Below are 15,448 nucleotides of genomic sequence, written 5' to 3'. Positions count from 1 at the left end.
ATGGGGACTTAGCAAAGCTCAATGCAGAAAAAAAATCATGGAGGGAAGAAAGTTCCTAGTCTCATTTGATGCACGGAAGTCTCTCGTTAGCGCCGCAGGATGGATAAAACTGGTGCGGTAGGTGGCAGCACATGCCACACCGTTGTTGGTGTAGTTCGCTTCAATACATCCAGGCGTCCTTTTACGCCATCTTGTTCACGTGGATCCTCGCTGTGGTCAGGTAACTGTCAAAATATATCGTTATTGTGCGTTCATTCGTGTTGCGAAATGATTTTTTGTTTACTGTAAAGCCTAACTTGGTACTTATAGTCTGTCCGAAATGTAGTTAGTGGGTGTTTGCCGTTCCAGACAAGTTTCGCCTTTAACACCGTTTAACCATGCTTGCGCAGCCACTAGTTGCCCAAACCGGCATTTGCACGAGCGAAGTAGGCGGAAGAATAGTATATGTTTTTCGCAGTAATGCTTAGGCTGGCCAAGGACGGAGTCTCTTAGTTTTGTCTGGCATCCACAACGAGAACTCAAGCGGCCTCTCCCTCGGCGTTACCGCCGGCTCCGGCTTGAGTACAATGACACAGGAGTCTTGTTACGTCTGCCTGCATTTCCTCTTTCGTGACTGAAACTCGAAAGGAGTTCGTGTGGCTGTGCAGTTGATGTGGCCAGGGGCATTAGTCTCTTTCCGCTTCGTTGCCGTTGTAATCGTATAGTTGTTATACAAGCGCTGGTGTTGTCCATATGTTGTAACGGAAAGAGGTCAGGGCTGCTGCTCCAGGAATTCAGCTCGAACTCGTTTTCTCGTCTTTCAGCGGGGATTGACAAGCGGCGAACATGAGTTCGCAGGACAAGCTAACGAGGATCGCCATCGTAAACACGGACAAATGCAAGCCCAAGAGATGTAAACAAGAGTGCAAGAAGTCGTGTCCCGTTGTGAGACTGGGTACGGATGTTGATTCATTGACCGGCACCGGGCGTTTCACGTCTTGTCCGCGTGCAAGCAGTGCTAACAGCTTGCTTACTGTGAATTGCTCTTTGCAGGCAAGCTTTGTATAGAAGTTACGCCCAACGACAAGATCGCTGCGATCTCGGAAAACCTGTGCATTGGCTGCGGTATCTGCGTGAAGGTGCGGAATTTTCGGTCTAGCTACCAAGACGCGCCTCGTGACGCATACCTGTGTTATTTGCGGCATGTTTCCGCGTCGGTTGTGTCGATTGGGAAGCCTTGTAGCATTGAAAACTATTTATTGTCGTTGTGGGTTGGGTTCGTAAGTAACTTGATACCGTATGGGGCTGGTCTAATGTTGTGTTGTACCTCTTTTGCAGAAATGCCCGTTCGAAGCGATTTCGATCATTAATTTGCCTAGCAACTTAGAAAAGGATACAACACACAGATACAGCCAGAACTCGTTCAAGTTGCACAGGTAAGGCTTCAAAAATGTCACTGGGCCAGTAGTGTAGCGAGAAATTTTTCCTGAAATAGCACGGTTCGAAAACACCTCTGTGTCTTATCAGGTGAAGAGAAAATAGATAAGCTATAGGGCGAGGGACGCGAGCAATAATTGGGGCGAAGAACGCTTCTGGGAATGATTAAACAAAATTATCATTTGTCTCAAGAGTGTCATGATGTGACTTGGCATGCAGTTCCCATTTTGCAGTGCAGCCCTTTTTGATATAGTTTATTTTTATATAGGTATCATTATCATGGTGTACCATCATTGTAGCTTTCACGGGACCCTCTTTCTTTCTCTCGTAGGCCTGAAAGCATGCTCATGCAAATATTATCTGGTCATTAGTGATGGAATACGCTAAGGGGTCCACCTGTGGTGTGTGCACTTGTGGATACTGATTCACAATCTTACAGACTGCCCACCCCAAGACCTGGCGAGGTGCTGGGGCTAGTGGGAACGAACGGGATTGGCAAGTCGACAGCCCTCAAGATCCTAGCGGGAAAGCTGAAGCCCAATTTGGGCCGCTATGGAGTAAGTGAAGACAGCTGTACCTTGGTTAGGTTTTTTAAGTGAAGCGCGTAGTCCTAAAAGTTGGCGTCTCGTGGAAACAGGACCCTCCGGACTGGACGGAGATTCTCCAGAACTTCCGTGGCTCGGAGCTTCAAAACTACTTCACCAAGATCTTGGAAGATGACCTCAAGGCGATCATCAAGCCCCAATACGTTGACCAGATCCCCAAGGCTGTGAAGGTAAGGGCTTCCGCTAGGAAGTTTTTAAACAGCTACAATAAGCACCTTAATGTGCTAGAAAGCTGGTTTCAGCACACACTCGACACCAGTGCATTTGCGCATCCTTTTCTGGGCCTCCTGTGCACACGCAGTAGCTTTGGTTGGCTACTGGGTCCTGCACTGGCACTTGTTTGTCCTCAGGTCTCGTATAACTGTGTTATGTATCATCATCATCATCATCACCCTATCTGCGCTGACTGCAGGGCAAAGGCCTCTCCCATAGACCTCCAATTACCCCAGTCCTGTGCTAATTGCAGCCAATTAATCCCCTCAAACTTCTTGAGCTCATCTGCCCATCTAACTTTCTGCCGCCCCCTGCAATGCTCGCCTTCTCTAGGGATCCACTCTGTTACCCTTAATGACCAACGGTTATCTTGCCTTCGCATTACGTGCCCCGCCTACACCCATTCTTCTTAATTTCTACTGATATGTCCTTAACACGGATTTGTTCCCTGATCCACTCCGCTCTCTTCTTGTCCCTTAATGTTACACCTGTCATCTTCCGCTCCATTGCTCGCTGAGTTGTCCTCAAAAATGGTTTGAACTTAAATTGAAGTGTTGTGTATATGTTTCGTTAAACTTCCTTTGTGTCACATGTGATGCATGTGCTCTTGTGGGAATTTTTGTTGCTTTGGTATCATGAAGAAGCACACACGAAAAATTGGGAAGCCACAAAGTCTTGGCGCTCACTTCTGATATGCGCATACAGTAAAAGCTCGTTAATTCGACACCTGTTAATTCGGACGGCTATATTGCTCCCGGCCAAACCGCATGTTAGTCTATGGGACCAAACCTTCATTAATTCGTCAGAATTCGGCCCCGCTCCGCCTAATTCGGACAAATGCTGGTCTCCTGACCGATGAAGAAATTATTAATGATGTTACGGGCGCCCAGGAAGTCCACGATTCTGACGAAGACGCATGCGAGGAGGTGCCGCCGCGACCTCATCGCACCTCACGAGAAGTCTCGGAGGCGCTTTTGATATTGGAGGACGTTTGCCTGAGCAGTTCCGACAGTTTGCGTGCTGTTGGCCACTTGGAAGAGTTCAGAAAAATTGTAATGTCAGCCGGAATCTGCGAGAAAAAGCAGACGACTATTACAAAATACTTCAGCTAATAAAGGTATGCTTCTCCAACGTGATTTTAATGTTGTTTTTCCTGTTCATTCATTAATTTGGCATTCGGATAATTCGGTCATTTTTCCCGGTTCCGTGAGATCCGAATTAACGAGCTTTTACTGTACTATCTTGAGCATCCTTTTGAGTGGCAAAAAAACGAAAGAGGTGTTTAATAGCCCAAAAATAGCATTGCAAGCAATGCAGTGCAGTGTTGCTGCTTCTGACATGCTGAGAGTAAGAGGCATGGTAAGGAAAAATATGCTTTACTATATGGTGCCGCCGGTAAAGCTTCAAGGCGTTTTTAAAAAATGGAGAGCAGGAAGTTGGCTCTCCCCCGTAATTGTGTCGCATTGCATCTTGTAGACTTCTATGGCGTGAGTCACATGTTGGGTCCGACTTTGTTGGTTTCGAAGAGGTATAAAGCACAAAGAGGTTGAAAGAAGTTGGCTTGCTTTTCTTTGTACGTTTTCTGCCATGCAGCATGGTTCTTTCTATTTCAAATGTTTTATCACACATTGTCAATCTGCTTTCAAGGTTTTGGACAACGCCATATTCGTGCGTAGACAACAAACTGTGGCAGCCATTGTCATTTTATGGTTTAAGGGAGAGCATGGACTATTCAACATGTATACTTGTTTCATGGTTGCATTAATCTATGTGTATTCACCAGCTTTCATTTTCTTTCCTTTACCACCCTCTATTAAGCAAGTTATGGGAATCTTGTTGATTTTGATCCTGTGGGCCCTGTTAAGAGTACATTTTAACCAGGAATACAGTGTGCCTAAGTGTAATGTTGTCACTGTGACATTTTGGCTCAATTCCACTCTTTCACAGGGCACTGTGCAGCAGCTAATAGACAAAAAGGACGAAATGAAGAATCAGGATGAAGTGTGCCGAGTGCTTGGTTTGTCTCGACTTTAATATCCCCTCCTCTTCTCTGCGCTCATCTTCAGTGTCAGTGCCACTGCCGGAATCAAATTCAGTGGATAATCTCGTGGCATCTCCCATGCAGACCTGAACAACGTGAGAGAAAGGAGCGTGGATGCGCTGTCCGGAGGGGAGCTTCAGCGCTTTGCCTGCGCCATGGTGTGCATACAGAAGGCCGACATGTGAGTGCGTGCGCGGGGACATAGCTCACGTCCCGTGGTCACTGCTGCTATTGCGCTGAGATTGATGTGGCCTGCGGGTTCGCTCATGATGGCCGTGTTCCGTTGCAGCTTCATGTTTGATGAGCCGTCAAGTTACCTCGATGTGAAGCAGAGGCTCAAGGCTGCCGAGGCCATCCGCTCCCTGATTCACCCTGAAAAGTAAGCCCGAGCGTTTACGGAATTGGCGTCCCTTGCCAGAATGACCACCAGTGTCACACTGTAGCTCTGCAAGATTGCCCTGGCATTCATTATTCTTCAAAAGGGAAAAGGTTTGGGTGTTTGGGATCATAGTCACACAGAAAACATATTGCAATACAGTAAAACCTCGTTACAAGAGACACTCAAGGGAACCAAAAAACACGTCTCTTGTAACCAGTCTCTTGTACACAATTTTGCTAACATGGCAAACATAGGAAAACTGACCAAACTGTTCATTCAAATGTCTCTTATAACCAAGTGTCTCTTGTGACGAGGCTTTACTGTAACAACAGAGGGTGAAGTGAAGACGGGACGAGCGCTTAACATTATTGCTTAACAAGCCAAGGCCCTTTCTGCCTTCCACAAGAGCTGTCGAATCTGCCATGCTAGCAGAAGCTATTGCAGTCACTACTACTTTGGTGTTGCCTTGTGACAATTCACTATTTATTTTCATGTTTGGTGTTGGCGGCAAGAGAGTAGAACCCGAGCTCGTTTCGACGAGTGGAGTTTTTGTCACGGTGCTCTTGCTTGCTTTGCAGGTACATCATTGTTGTGGAGCACGACTTGTCGGTGCTTGACTACTTGTCTGACTTCATCTGCTGCCTGTACGGCGTACCCGGCTGCTATGGCGTGGTGACTATGCCCTTCTCGGTGAGGGAAGGTGAGCTGGCTGTTCCCGTACAAGATTTCACGGACTGACTTCGTGTCGTCTGGCCTTTTGCGTTATCGAGTGGCTTGTTTTTCCTGTTCCGACGCGGCTCTTGTGCAGGCATCAACATCTTCCTGGACGGCTTCGTGCCAACTGAGAACCTGAGGTTCAGGGACACCTCGCTCGTGTTCAAGGTGGCCGAGACGGCGACAGAGGAGGAAATCAAACGGATGTGTCGCTACGAGTACCCCAACATGAAAAAGTGCCTAGGTGACGACATTCCGCTCCCCCTCTGTCCCTTTTTCTCCCTTAGGATAGAGTAGAGTGGCATTTTTTTAACGTGCCTTTCTCGCTACAGGGGACTTCGAGATGAGTGTCGACGCGGGAACGTTCACCGATTCCGAGATCATTGTGATGCTGGGGGAGAATGGCACAGGGAAGACAACCTTCATCCGCATGATGGCTGGTCGACTGAAGCCTGACGACGGAGGTAGGCATGTGTTTGTACAAGTGGCATGATGTGAAAACTCTACCTCCCCTCTCCTTTCCTGTATTATGTTTGAAAGAGTGGCATTCAGCGGCATTCAGTTTCGGCAGTTCTTACAATGTTCAGTCTTCAAATGACCTTTGGCGGATTATTAGAGCAGCATTTGTGTTAAGGGTACGCAAAAATCCTCTTGTATTGCTTTTTCTTTTTCTTTTTTAAGAACAAGAAGCTAGAAAAAGGGAACAGAGCTTCAGAGATTTGCTCATTGAGCAATGTAGTTGTCTGCTGTTGGCCTTGCCTTCATGGCTGTAAGGGCAGTTGTGCGTACGGTTGTGAAGTAGTTCACAAAGAGAAGACTAGGTATTGGCACCTTCACCCCTCCGCCTTGTTCCCCCAAAAAGGGGTGATGTGAAACCTGCATCATAAAAAGTGTGGGAGATTGGGCGCATGTGACGAAATACGTTAGTACAAGTTTAAGCTAGCTGGTTGTGCATTTCGGGCTAGTAAATGCTCCTAGAGAGAAAGCTTTCTAGAGCGCCTCGCCTGATGTTTCACTACCCGGACAGAAAACTCTGGCACAGCCCAAATGCACTGCGGTGTGACCTTGCATGACTGCAGCGCTTTTAGTGGTGCTGCACCATTTGCCCCCAGTGCCCATATCAGTGCTGCTTCCCCTGTATGATGCCACTGGTGTGCACTTTGCCTTGTGACCACATCCGTTTGGGCATGGGTACAGGGAACCAGATCTTTAGAGCTAGAACATCCTGCGTAGTAGCACAGAGGTTTCTTTGGATTTGAAAAATTATCATCACAGTGCAGTTTTGTGAATTCGCAAAAAAAATGTGCTAAGCAATGTTTGGCGTCTTTGTATTTGTGATGAAAGACCCAAACTGACTGATAGTTGGAACATGCTGAATAATGTCAAAGGCAGTTTTTTAGTGTTGTTATTATTCACATGTGGTGTAACCAGGCATGTACTCTCTCTGAGCTTAGCGTTAGCAAACAAAATAAACCAGTTTTCAAAAGCTGTGGGAAAATTTTCTGGTTCCTGTGCAGCCGGTTGAGTGTAAAGATTAAAAAGAAAAGATTTATCTGTGCTGCAGGTGTGCCTAGCACACAGCCAATAGTAAACAAGCTTGTTTGTCTTTTTGTTGCAGCTTCCCTCTATCATCCGGTAGGTATGAAAGCCACCGAGGCTTTTGGCTAGTTCTAGAGCAACATCCAATCCACTAGGGCTTGTATAGTTCCTTTCAAAGTGGAGGGAGAAATACTTTCAAGCAAGCACTTGCAAAGGTGCTATTAAATACGAGACTCGCATTGACAAACTGCTCAAGCAGTGCTTCTGCGTGTAACTTGGTTTGCGTAACGCCTCCCTCAAGGGCTGCAGTGTCCTCTCGCCTAAAGCTTATTAGTTATGCAGTGAAAGTGGCCTATGTAAACTGAAGTATGTTGCAGGATTTGAACAGCACATGCTGTCTAAATTTTAACGGTACACTCTGTTTTCATGGTCGTCAGTGTGTCGCAAGCGTGTTGCTTGGAATTGCTTTGTCACCAGTTTGTCTAGTTGAAGCGGCAGCATAGAGGTCTTAGGTACCCTCTAAGATGCCAGCTCCCCCTTTGCTCACCCACCTGTCTTGCCTTTGCGATTGAAGTGCTTCAAATTTAGTTTCATGACTTGAAAGGGGAAATTTTATTTTTTCTTGGGCGTTGTTTTGTAGTGGTGAAGTTGCTGTCACAGATTGTTCAGTTTAGTCCTGCTGCGAGGCCTTTGGAAAGCTGCCGACGTACAGGCGTGCGCTTGTTCTACCCGTGCCGCAGGTGACGTGCCGTCGCTGAACATCAGCTACAAGCCCCAGAAGATCTCGCCCAAGTCCCAGGGTACCGTGCGCATGCTGCTGCACGACAAGATCAGGGACGCCTACGTGCATCCCCAGTTCATTGCGGACGTCATGAAGCCCCTCCAGATTGAGGCCATCATTGACCAGGAGGTGAGTGCCACTCAAGAAGGGTACGGGATGACTACTCGCTTTTAAGGATACGCAAATGCCGCAAATACGCAAATGCCGCAAATACGCAAATGCCGCAAATACGCAAATGCCGCAAATGAAATTGGCGGGACGTGCGGAAAATTTCGTTGAAGTGGAGATTCGTTGAGGCAAAATCTGCCCCAACACACCACGGAAGGGCAAGAAAATAGCTGCCTATATTATACGCATCACTGACAGCATAATGCAATGTTTAGAAAAAGGATTGATGCCCAATTGCAGTGTGTTTATTCGGATCACAAACACACCAATGGTTATCTGTCTGTTACTTGCATTTAAAGAGCGCGTTGTGGGAAGTGGGGGGGGGGGTTGAAGAAATGCTGTCGCAAAAACATCACAACAAGGCATATCTACCGAGCTGATTACTTGCAGATAGCTGCTCAGCTGTGGGAAGCCCCCCTCCCGCTTGTGGCAGGCAGGAGAGGTGCCGTTACCTTATCCTCCATGGAGTTATCCTCTCACTAGACACAGCAGCAACTGACCTTGGCAGGCAAGCAGTGCGCGCTTGCATTTATCGCCAGCGCGCACTGGTGACTAAGATAGGATGACGCGGGTTCAAGACTAAACACGAAAGCATAATTTTTGCTTTTGACTTTGAAGAACTGTAAAAGGAAAACTGCAATGACAGCTGCTCACAATGTTTACATGACGGCGCCATACCAGCAGCAGAGCACATTCGCGCAATTTCGACTGGATACGAATTGGCTGTAGCTCCAGCTTGGCGAACCGGTCCTGTGCCTCATGTAAAGACATCGTTATCACCAGCAAACAAGGGCGTCCATATATGAGTTTGTTTTTGTTTATGGGTAATAGCGTGGGCGCGTGGCGCACGTTTTCGTTGAAACTAAACGCCTTGAATGGATAAAAAGTTACAGATAGCTGGCGTTATGCTTATTTTATTGTAAAATAATCGTTCAAACCCAGCCCCGATCAGCAAAAATTTCATTGAAGCGAAAGAAACAAATGGTTCGTTGTGGCGAGGACTTTGTTGAATTGACTTTGACTTCTATAGCTAGCTGACGAGGAATTTGAAATATTTCGTTGAAAGTACTTCGTTCTACGGAATTAGACTGCACTTGCAGTTTAGCTGAAGCGGTATGAGGTACGAGAACCACACAGCTAATGCTTGAGTGATCTCTTTCTTTGAAGATTTCTCTTTCTGTCAATTAAAAGGTCACGCCCTGATTTCGCTGCTCAGTACAAAGCGTTGTGTACACCTGCCAGGTTTCCCAAACTGTCGGGGCGACTCCCGAATTTTGATGGTTATGTAGGATTGTACGACCGAAACGAAAATCTCCCGAACACACACTTGTATTAGGCCAAACCTTTCTCCCAGTCTACCCGACAGTCCAATGCAACCGTGCAGCAATTGACATCGTTATTAATGAAGAGGTTTAAAAGCGTAGTAGGTTATGCGCGCAAGTTAAACTGCTTAGTACCATAGAAACGCTAAATGTGGGAAGCAGTTCAGCATAGGAAAGAAAAATTGCACCATTTCGAGCGCCCATCCTCCTGACGAGCGGCCGTAACACTTTCCACTTTGTGCATTGAACGTTTTTTCACCATCATCATGTCTGACACAACCCTCAGTCGCGTTCCTTTAGCGAGGTGTCGCAGCTGAGAACATTGTTATGCTCGGCAGTATTACCAGGACTTCCTGAAAAGGGCGGTGTCCGCTTCGTTGAAGATTTAGCATCAGACCAGTGGTGTATACCTCATTAGTTTGGACAAAGCAGTGTAAATTATTCCACTCTGCTGCTACTAATTTTTCGATCCCTCATCCACCCCCTAGTCAGATCTCCCTAATGCCATCCCGGTGAACCTGGCAGGTATGGTTATGCTTTATTTACTTAATTAGAAAATATTGGCAATTTTTTGTTTTCATGTGCTGGCCATTCACTAGGCACGCTTTCCTCAAGGCTCACACTAAATTCAACAGGCTATGCACAAGACAAGAATTCCAAACAGAAATGCATTAAACTCGAGTGTGCGAGTGTAGCATGGCTTGGGTAATCTGCAATAACGAAGCGTAGTCATTGCGCCTCGTAAATATGCCTGAACTACATCTCAGCACTATGTACTGAAATCTTCAGATTTGCGCATTTGTGTTGACATTTGTTTCATCGATTAAGTGGTCTGTCTGCACAACCCTCATCATTCCCAAAGTCTGCAGTGGCATTTTGGGGAGGCATTTTGCTACAACGCAAGAAGCTGGCTTCGCTGTTTCTTTCATTGCAAGATGCTGTAGTTGAGCAACAGAAGGCCAAACAGGCTTGCATAAAACAAATGTATGAGCAACAGGGGAGAGTAAGCGTAGCAATGTGTCTTGTGTAAATGGCCTTTATTTCTCCTTCGTAAGCTTGTAGAGAACCACAAAAGCTGCAAAGCAATTCCCAAAAAATAGTTTCAATTCAGGACATAGAACTGCCCTGTAAGGTTTCGTGGTAGTGTCAAGAGAAGAATAAAACTTATGCAAAATCCCTCATCTTTATAATTCTGTGCAATGTGATGTCTGAGCAGCCATGCCTTGGCTCTAGCTCCCGTTTTGGGTCGAGTTGCTTTTTGGCCCAGCTTGGCTTTGTCCGGCTGTCCGGCTCACGGTCTTCCCTCCACCGCAAGCGCAGGTCCAGAACCTGTCTGGGGGTGAGCTCCAGCGTGTGGCCCTGGCCCTGTGCCTGGGCAAGCCTGCGGATGTGTACCTGATCGACGAGCCGTCCGCCTACCTGGACTCTGAGCAGCGTCTGGTGGCGGCCAAGGTCATCAAGCGCTTCATCCTGCACGCCAAGAAGACCGGGTTCGTGGTCGAGCACGACTTCATCATGGCCACCTACCTGGCCGACCGGGTCATCGTCTTCGAGGGGCGGCCTTCCGTCAAGACTTTGGCCAACTCGTGAGTAGTGGCGCTTTGTGGGTGGCGGCCCATTCTAGCATGTTGGGTGGTGCTAAATTCAGTCATCAGCTTTGCTAAATGACTGCTGGCATAGGACGCACCAGTGACTCTATTCAGTCTGAATCTGCCTCTAAGCTGTGCAGACACCAGTGTAAACAAACTACACTGGTATTGCGTCCATCTGATCGACTAGCATATTTATATTTCAAGTGTGAAATATTCCTAGACTACCTGTGCAGAACTGAAGCCAAAAGAAAAATAAAACACATTGCGTAAACCGTCTATGCTGATTGACTATCAGGCATGCCCTCACCTGAGTTTCTACCTGCAGTGCAGGCACTTGCAGAATTTCGTAGAGCATAAACCGAGACCACGTGAGGAACGCTGCTGTGGACAGAGAAATCTCGCAAATCCAAGAGGCGTGCAGTGCTGTCAGTGTAGGGGACCGTCTCAAATACACAGCACAGTTGCGTAGCAGTTTGCCATAGTTTTTAGGTTTGAGCATTTCGCATCGCGGAGCAATCTTTTCACGTGAGGCTCCATCAGTCAACTTGCAAAGTTTTCCGGCAAAAGCCGTGTGGTCTTGTGCACAGGCAGTTCTAGCAGGGCTGTCTTGTGTGTTAGAGCACCATCATTTTTGAGCAAAAGCAGTTTTTCCCCGCCCCCAGTGAAAGGAGTACCACAGATGCAAACTTCTACAGCTACGGCTGTAACAACATGCCATCACATGCAGTGGTTTGAGAGTGCTCACTAAATATGCAGTCGTGCAACGCCAGCTGGTGTAGTTGCGTCGAATGAAAAAAAAAAAAAAAGAATGAGCGAAGGGAGCTAAAGCAAATGTGGCATGCTGGTTTGGGTCCCCGTCTATGAAACCAGTCTTGGCTGTGGCATTTTCTTTTGCCTCTGCTCACACATGCAAACGCTTGGACTGGGCGGCTGTCAAACAGGAGCTTTTTTTAGCTTTCTTTGCCTTTCTGAAAATGTCATGACTGCACAGGACTGTAAAATGCTTCAGAGACCATGCCCTTAGTTCATAGGCCTCGCTTGACTGGGCACCACCATTCTGCCCCGTGTGCACACAGCTGCCGTTGTTAACAGCTGGTGCGTGCAGCCGCAATGTTTAGGTGGGCGTGCTGTTTTTGATATTTTATTCGACTGCTGTATATTCTGTGCCATTCAAGGAATTTTCACAGCAACTTCAGAATTTGGCTTATTTTTCAGCACTGTACAACTTGACCATCGGAGATTTATACCCTAGTTACACGGGCACAGTTAACCACAATTAAGCGAACCACGGTTAGAAAAAAGCGCAGTTTGCTGCGTTACACGGCAGATGAAACTGCGGTTATCCCGCTAACCATGGTTAACGCAAACTGAGCTTGGCCACCTCAGTTCAGTCACGCTAACCGAAGTTCCCGCAGCCGCAGTTCTCAAAATCGCACAAGTCAGTTCGGACGCAAGTGGTGGTGCATCAGCAGAGACGAAAAAAAAAAAAAAAAAATCACCTGGCGTTCGAAGGAGGCGAAGGTTTCGAATAGTGGGCACCCCAAAGCTGCCCCCAAGAGGCGCTTGCGTTCTTTGCGTCGCTCTCGCAATCAGCGCGACTGCCCATCAGCAGCGGCTCGTTTACGATCCACCCGGTCAACTACGACAAAAGCCGTGCTAAATTCGTAAATTCTGCATGTCGCCCGCCAAAAAAACGGATAACGCAGGCAATCATGAAGCATTTTCAGCACTCAGAAACAATCGGCGCTCACGCCGGCCATGCCTGAAAACACGCAGGCACGCCTGCCCGCACGGCACTGCAGGCGGCTCAAACCGGCCCAGACCACGGCAGCAACAGCTTATCGCCGCTCTTCGAAATCAATCTGATCGCGGAAAAGAACTTCCACATGTGAGAAAGTGAATGTTAGCATGGTGAAAAATTGTGCTATGGATTGTAATTCGCAGACGTAGAGAAAGCGGCGGTCAAATATTCTCTGCGGTACTAAGCCTAAAGTTCCCAACACCGAGCAGACCTGAGCAAACCAAGCCGGTTGCGAGCTGTTGGGGAAGCCCCTCTCCTCGCCGCGCACGAGTGTGTTGTGTTTGGGTCTGAAGCGACTGCTTTAACAATATTTCCCTTTGTCTACACTGCTCCTCTTTTTTTTTTTTTTTATCGTGAAGTTAGAAGTGGTAATTTATTTTTGTTATGCTCACAAGTTAACCAAGTGACCATGGTAACCACACTTGGAATTTCGCGTGTAACAGCCAAAACAGCAGTTTGTGATAACCGCGGTTGAAGTTTAGTAACCATGGTTAAACTTGACTGCGTTTACTTCCACCGTGTAACTAGGGTATTACAGCTAGATTTGCTCGGTAAATGTTTTGTTAGCTGACCCAATCACTTTGGTACTGGAAAATTCAACATGTATGATTTTGATTCTTGCTCTAGGTTATGTCAAGCTTAGTTCTCTAAGCCTGTATGTGTATGCGCATTTGCTGGAGGCTTACTTAGATTAAAAACAGTACAAAGTAAATGCTATTCCTGTCACGAAACTGAGTACATATTATAAAGGTGTGAGGTTGGAGCTCCACTGAGCGAGCATGTCGGCAAGGGCCGTCTTTTCACAGTTCTTCGCGTCGGAGCAGTGAAGAAGCATAGTGTGGGTATTGCAAGGTGGCTTTTCATTTTTCACGAGTGTTTCATTCCGGGGTACAAAAACATTTGAGCGACATCATATCCGTCACGGAAATGACGCCAGTACAACGAAGCAAGCGGCCTGTAAAGGGTGCACCTCTGCATATAAAGTCTTCTTGCGGGGAAGCAACCTTTAGAACCAAAGAGTATGTTATACTTAGGGTTGTTCGTTTTCAGGTTTTATATTTTAACACGAAAGTGTTTTATGCTGGGATGCACCAAGATTTCACTGCGTCATATCCGTCACGGAAATGACGCCAGTATACCTTTGCCGAAGCGACCCGCCAGCAGGACGTCGTTCGCCAAGCACACCCACAAGACAGCCGCCGTCACGCAAATCATGCTCCGCTGCCGATTTCGCTGCACGTTTCACTTTCATGTTTTACCGATTCCTATGACAGAAAAATTGACCACTTTTTTTTTTTTTTTTCCGCCGTCTTACGGCACTTTCCTGTCCGACTGCTGTGTAGACCATCTGGTTAACCAACTTACTTTTTGTACCACTTGTCTTCCATTGCAGGCCACAGATGCTACTGGCTGGAATGAACAAGTTCTTGGAGCTGCTCAACATCACCTTCCGTCGAGACCCCAACAACTTCAGGCCGAGAATAAACAAGCTCAACTCTGTCAAGGTGCGGTTGCCGACAGTGTGCAAAATTTTGTTCGGGCAATTTCGGTAGTTTGGTATGGTACAGGCCTAGAATATTCTTTTTTGACTGTTTGTGACTTATGCCACGTTAAAACAAAAAAAAAGTATAACTCAAGGACATCAGAACCAATTGGATAGTGGCCACATATAAATATGGATTATGAATATCTGGAAAGCTTGCCATTTACAAAAATTTGTACACCTGCAGAGTTAAAGTGCACTGAAAACATTAAGCTTAGTAGCGATTGCTTATCAAGAGCAAATACTTTGCTGTAGGGAATCGCTTTATCATTACAAAAATGACAGGCCGCAAAAACTTCCTTGGTAGTAGGTATCACTTCCCAGTGCATGATGATGATTTCAAAAGCATAAGTGCAGGTATTCATGAAAATTGCTTGCACACAGTGAATCCTGCACTGACCATTTTCATAGCTACAAATTCCAGAAGGGTATGCTGACGGACCAGTTGGTACATTGTTAAACTAAGTAAAACAGCGCAAACGACGGGACGCACCTCATGTAGAGACGGCCAGCCACATCGTTATCACTAGCAAACAATAGCGTCCACTACGAGTTTTTCATCATAGGTGGCGTGCGGGTGCACGGCGCATGCTTTCGGTGAAACAAAGCACCCTGAATGTATAATAAGTTGCAGATTGCTGGTGCCATGCTTATTTTACGGTAAAGTAAATTATAAAACCCAACCCCACTGAGCAAAATTTTGTTGAAGCAAAAGCAAGCTAGATAAATGGTTTGTTGTGGCAAGGACTTCGTTGTATTGACTTCTATGGCTAGCTGATGGGGAATTAGAAATATTTTGTTGAAGTGGAGTTCGTTATAGTGTGGCCAGACTGTAGTCCTTGATCTCTTCAAGAAAGAAAATGTTTGTCATAACAGGAGCAGTGTATGTTTCCGCGCTCTTATTACCCTCTGGATTTTCTTACCAAGTTCCTGTTCTCAATATATTTGGGCTGTATTTACATTACATTCTAGTGTAAAGCCGGTATCCAGCCACCACCATTTTTTGCCTGGAACATAACGCCTAGAAATTAAGAAAAGCTGCACTGCAAACACTTTGTTTGGTGTTATGAACTGTGCACCCGATTGAATGCTTGAGAAAAACATTTGTGAACATTCCCATGGCTTCAGAATGCAGCTGTTAACATTGTAGTGATTTTTTTTTTTTTTTGTGCAGGATACTGAACAAAAGAAGAGCGGAAACTTCTTTTTCCTTGAAGACTGAAGGAACGAGAAGACAAGCGTGATGGGCTTTCTTGGATGGGATCAGTCCAGACAAGCTGACAGAATAAACTGGCCAGCGGAAGCCATCACTGCCAGTGGCAGTTTTCAGAAAA

At 46.5% G+C, this 15,448-nt stretch overlaps 1 protein-coding gene across 3 annotated transcripts; it reads left to right on the top strand.

Moving 5' to 3' along the window:
- The first annotated feature begins 77 nt into the window (after positions 1 to 77).
- Pix (ATP-binding cassette sub-family E member 1 pix) lies at positions 78 to 15,448 on the top strand. Of its 3 annotated transcripts, none has more exons than XM_077702970.1 (16): positions 78 to 220; positions 804 to 934; positions 1,033 to 1,118; positions 1,318 to 1,415; positions 1,856 to 1,973; positions 2,054 to 2,191; positions 4,182 to 4,251; positions 4,360 to 4,456; positions 4,565 to 4,654; positions 5,233 to 5,354; positions 5,463 to 5,612; positions 5,701 to 5,832; positions 7,648 to 7,817; positions 10,499 to 10,764; positions 13,965 to 14,076; positions 15,289 to 15,448. In XM_077702970.1, the coding sequence occupies exons 2-16, from the start codon at positions 826 to 828 to the stop codon at positions 15,334 to 15,336; spliced, it is 1,806 nt and encodes a 601-aa protein (XP_077559096.1). In that variant the 5' UTR covers positions 78 to 220; positions 804 to 825; the 3' UTR covers positions 15,337 to 15,448. The 3 variants fall into 3 exon arrangements, with proteins under 3 accessions (XP_077559096.1, XP_077559098.1, XP_077559097.1); XM_077702972.1 differs by lacking the exon at positions 78 to 220 and adding an exon at positions 372 to 561; XM_077702971.1 differs by lacking the exon at positions 78 to 220 and adding an exon at positions 372 to 582.

The sequence above is a fragment of the Haemaphysalis longicornis genome, unplaced genomic scaffold, assembly GCF_048455015.1.
Source record: "Haemaphysalis longicornis isolate Haplotype H1 unplaced genomic scaffold, Haemaphysalis longicornis Haplotype H1 scaffold_3, whole genome shotgun sequence".
NCBI lineage: Eukaryota > Metazoa > Arthropoda > Arachnida > Ixodida > Ixodidae > Haemaphysalis > Haemaphysalis longicornis.
The sequence above is the reverse complement of the archived record's forward strand: the minus strand, read 5'-3'. Positions and strand labels throughout refer to the sequence as shown.

Excerpts from the sequence above, each read along its gene's own strand:
- Pix (XM_077702970.1), top strand. The coding sequence starts at position 826 with ATGAGTTCGCAGGACAAGCTAACGAGGATCGCCATCGTAAACACGGAC. Across the intron at positions 4,655-5,232 it reads TCCCTGATTCACCCTGAAAA|GTACATCATTGTTGTGGAGC; the intron begins GTAAGCCCGAGC and ends CTTGCTTTGCAG. Across the intron at positions 10,765-13,964 it reads GTCAAGACTTTGGCCAACTC|GCCACAGATGCTACTGGCTG; the intron begins GTGAGTAGTGGC and ends CTTCCATTGCAG.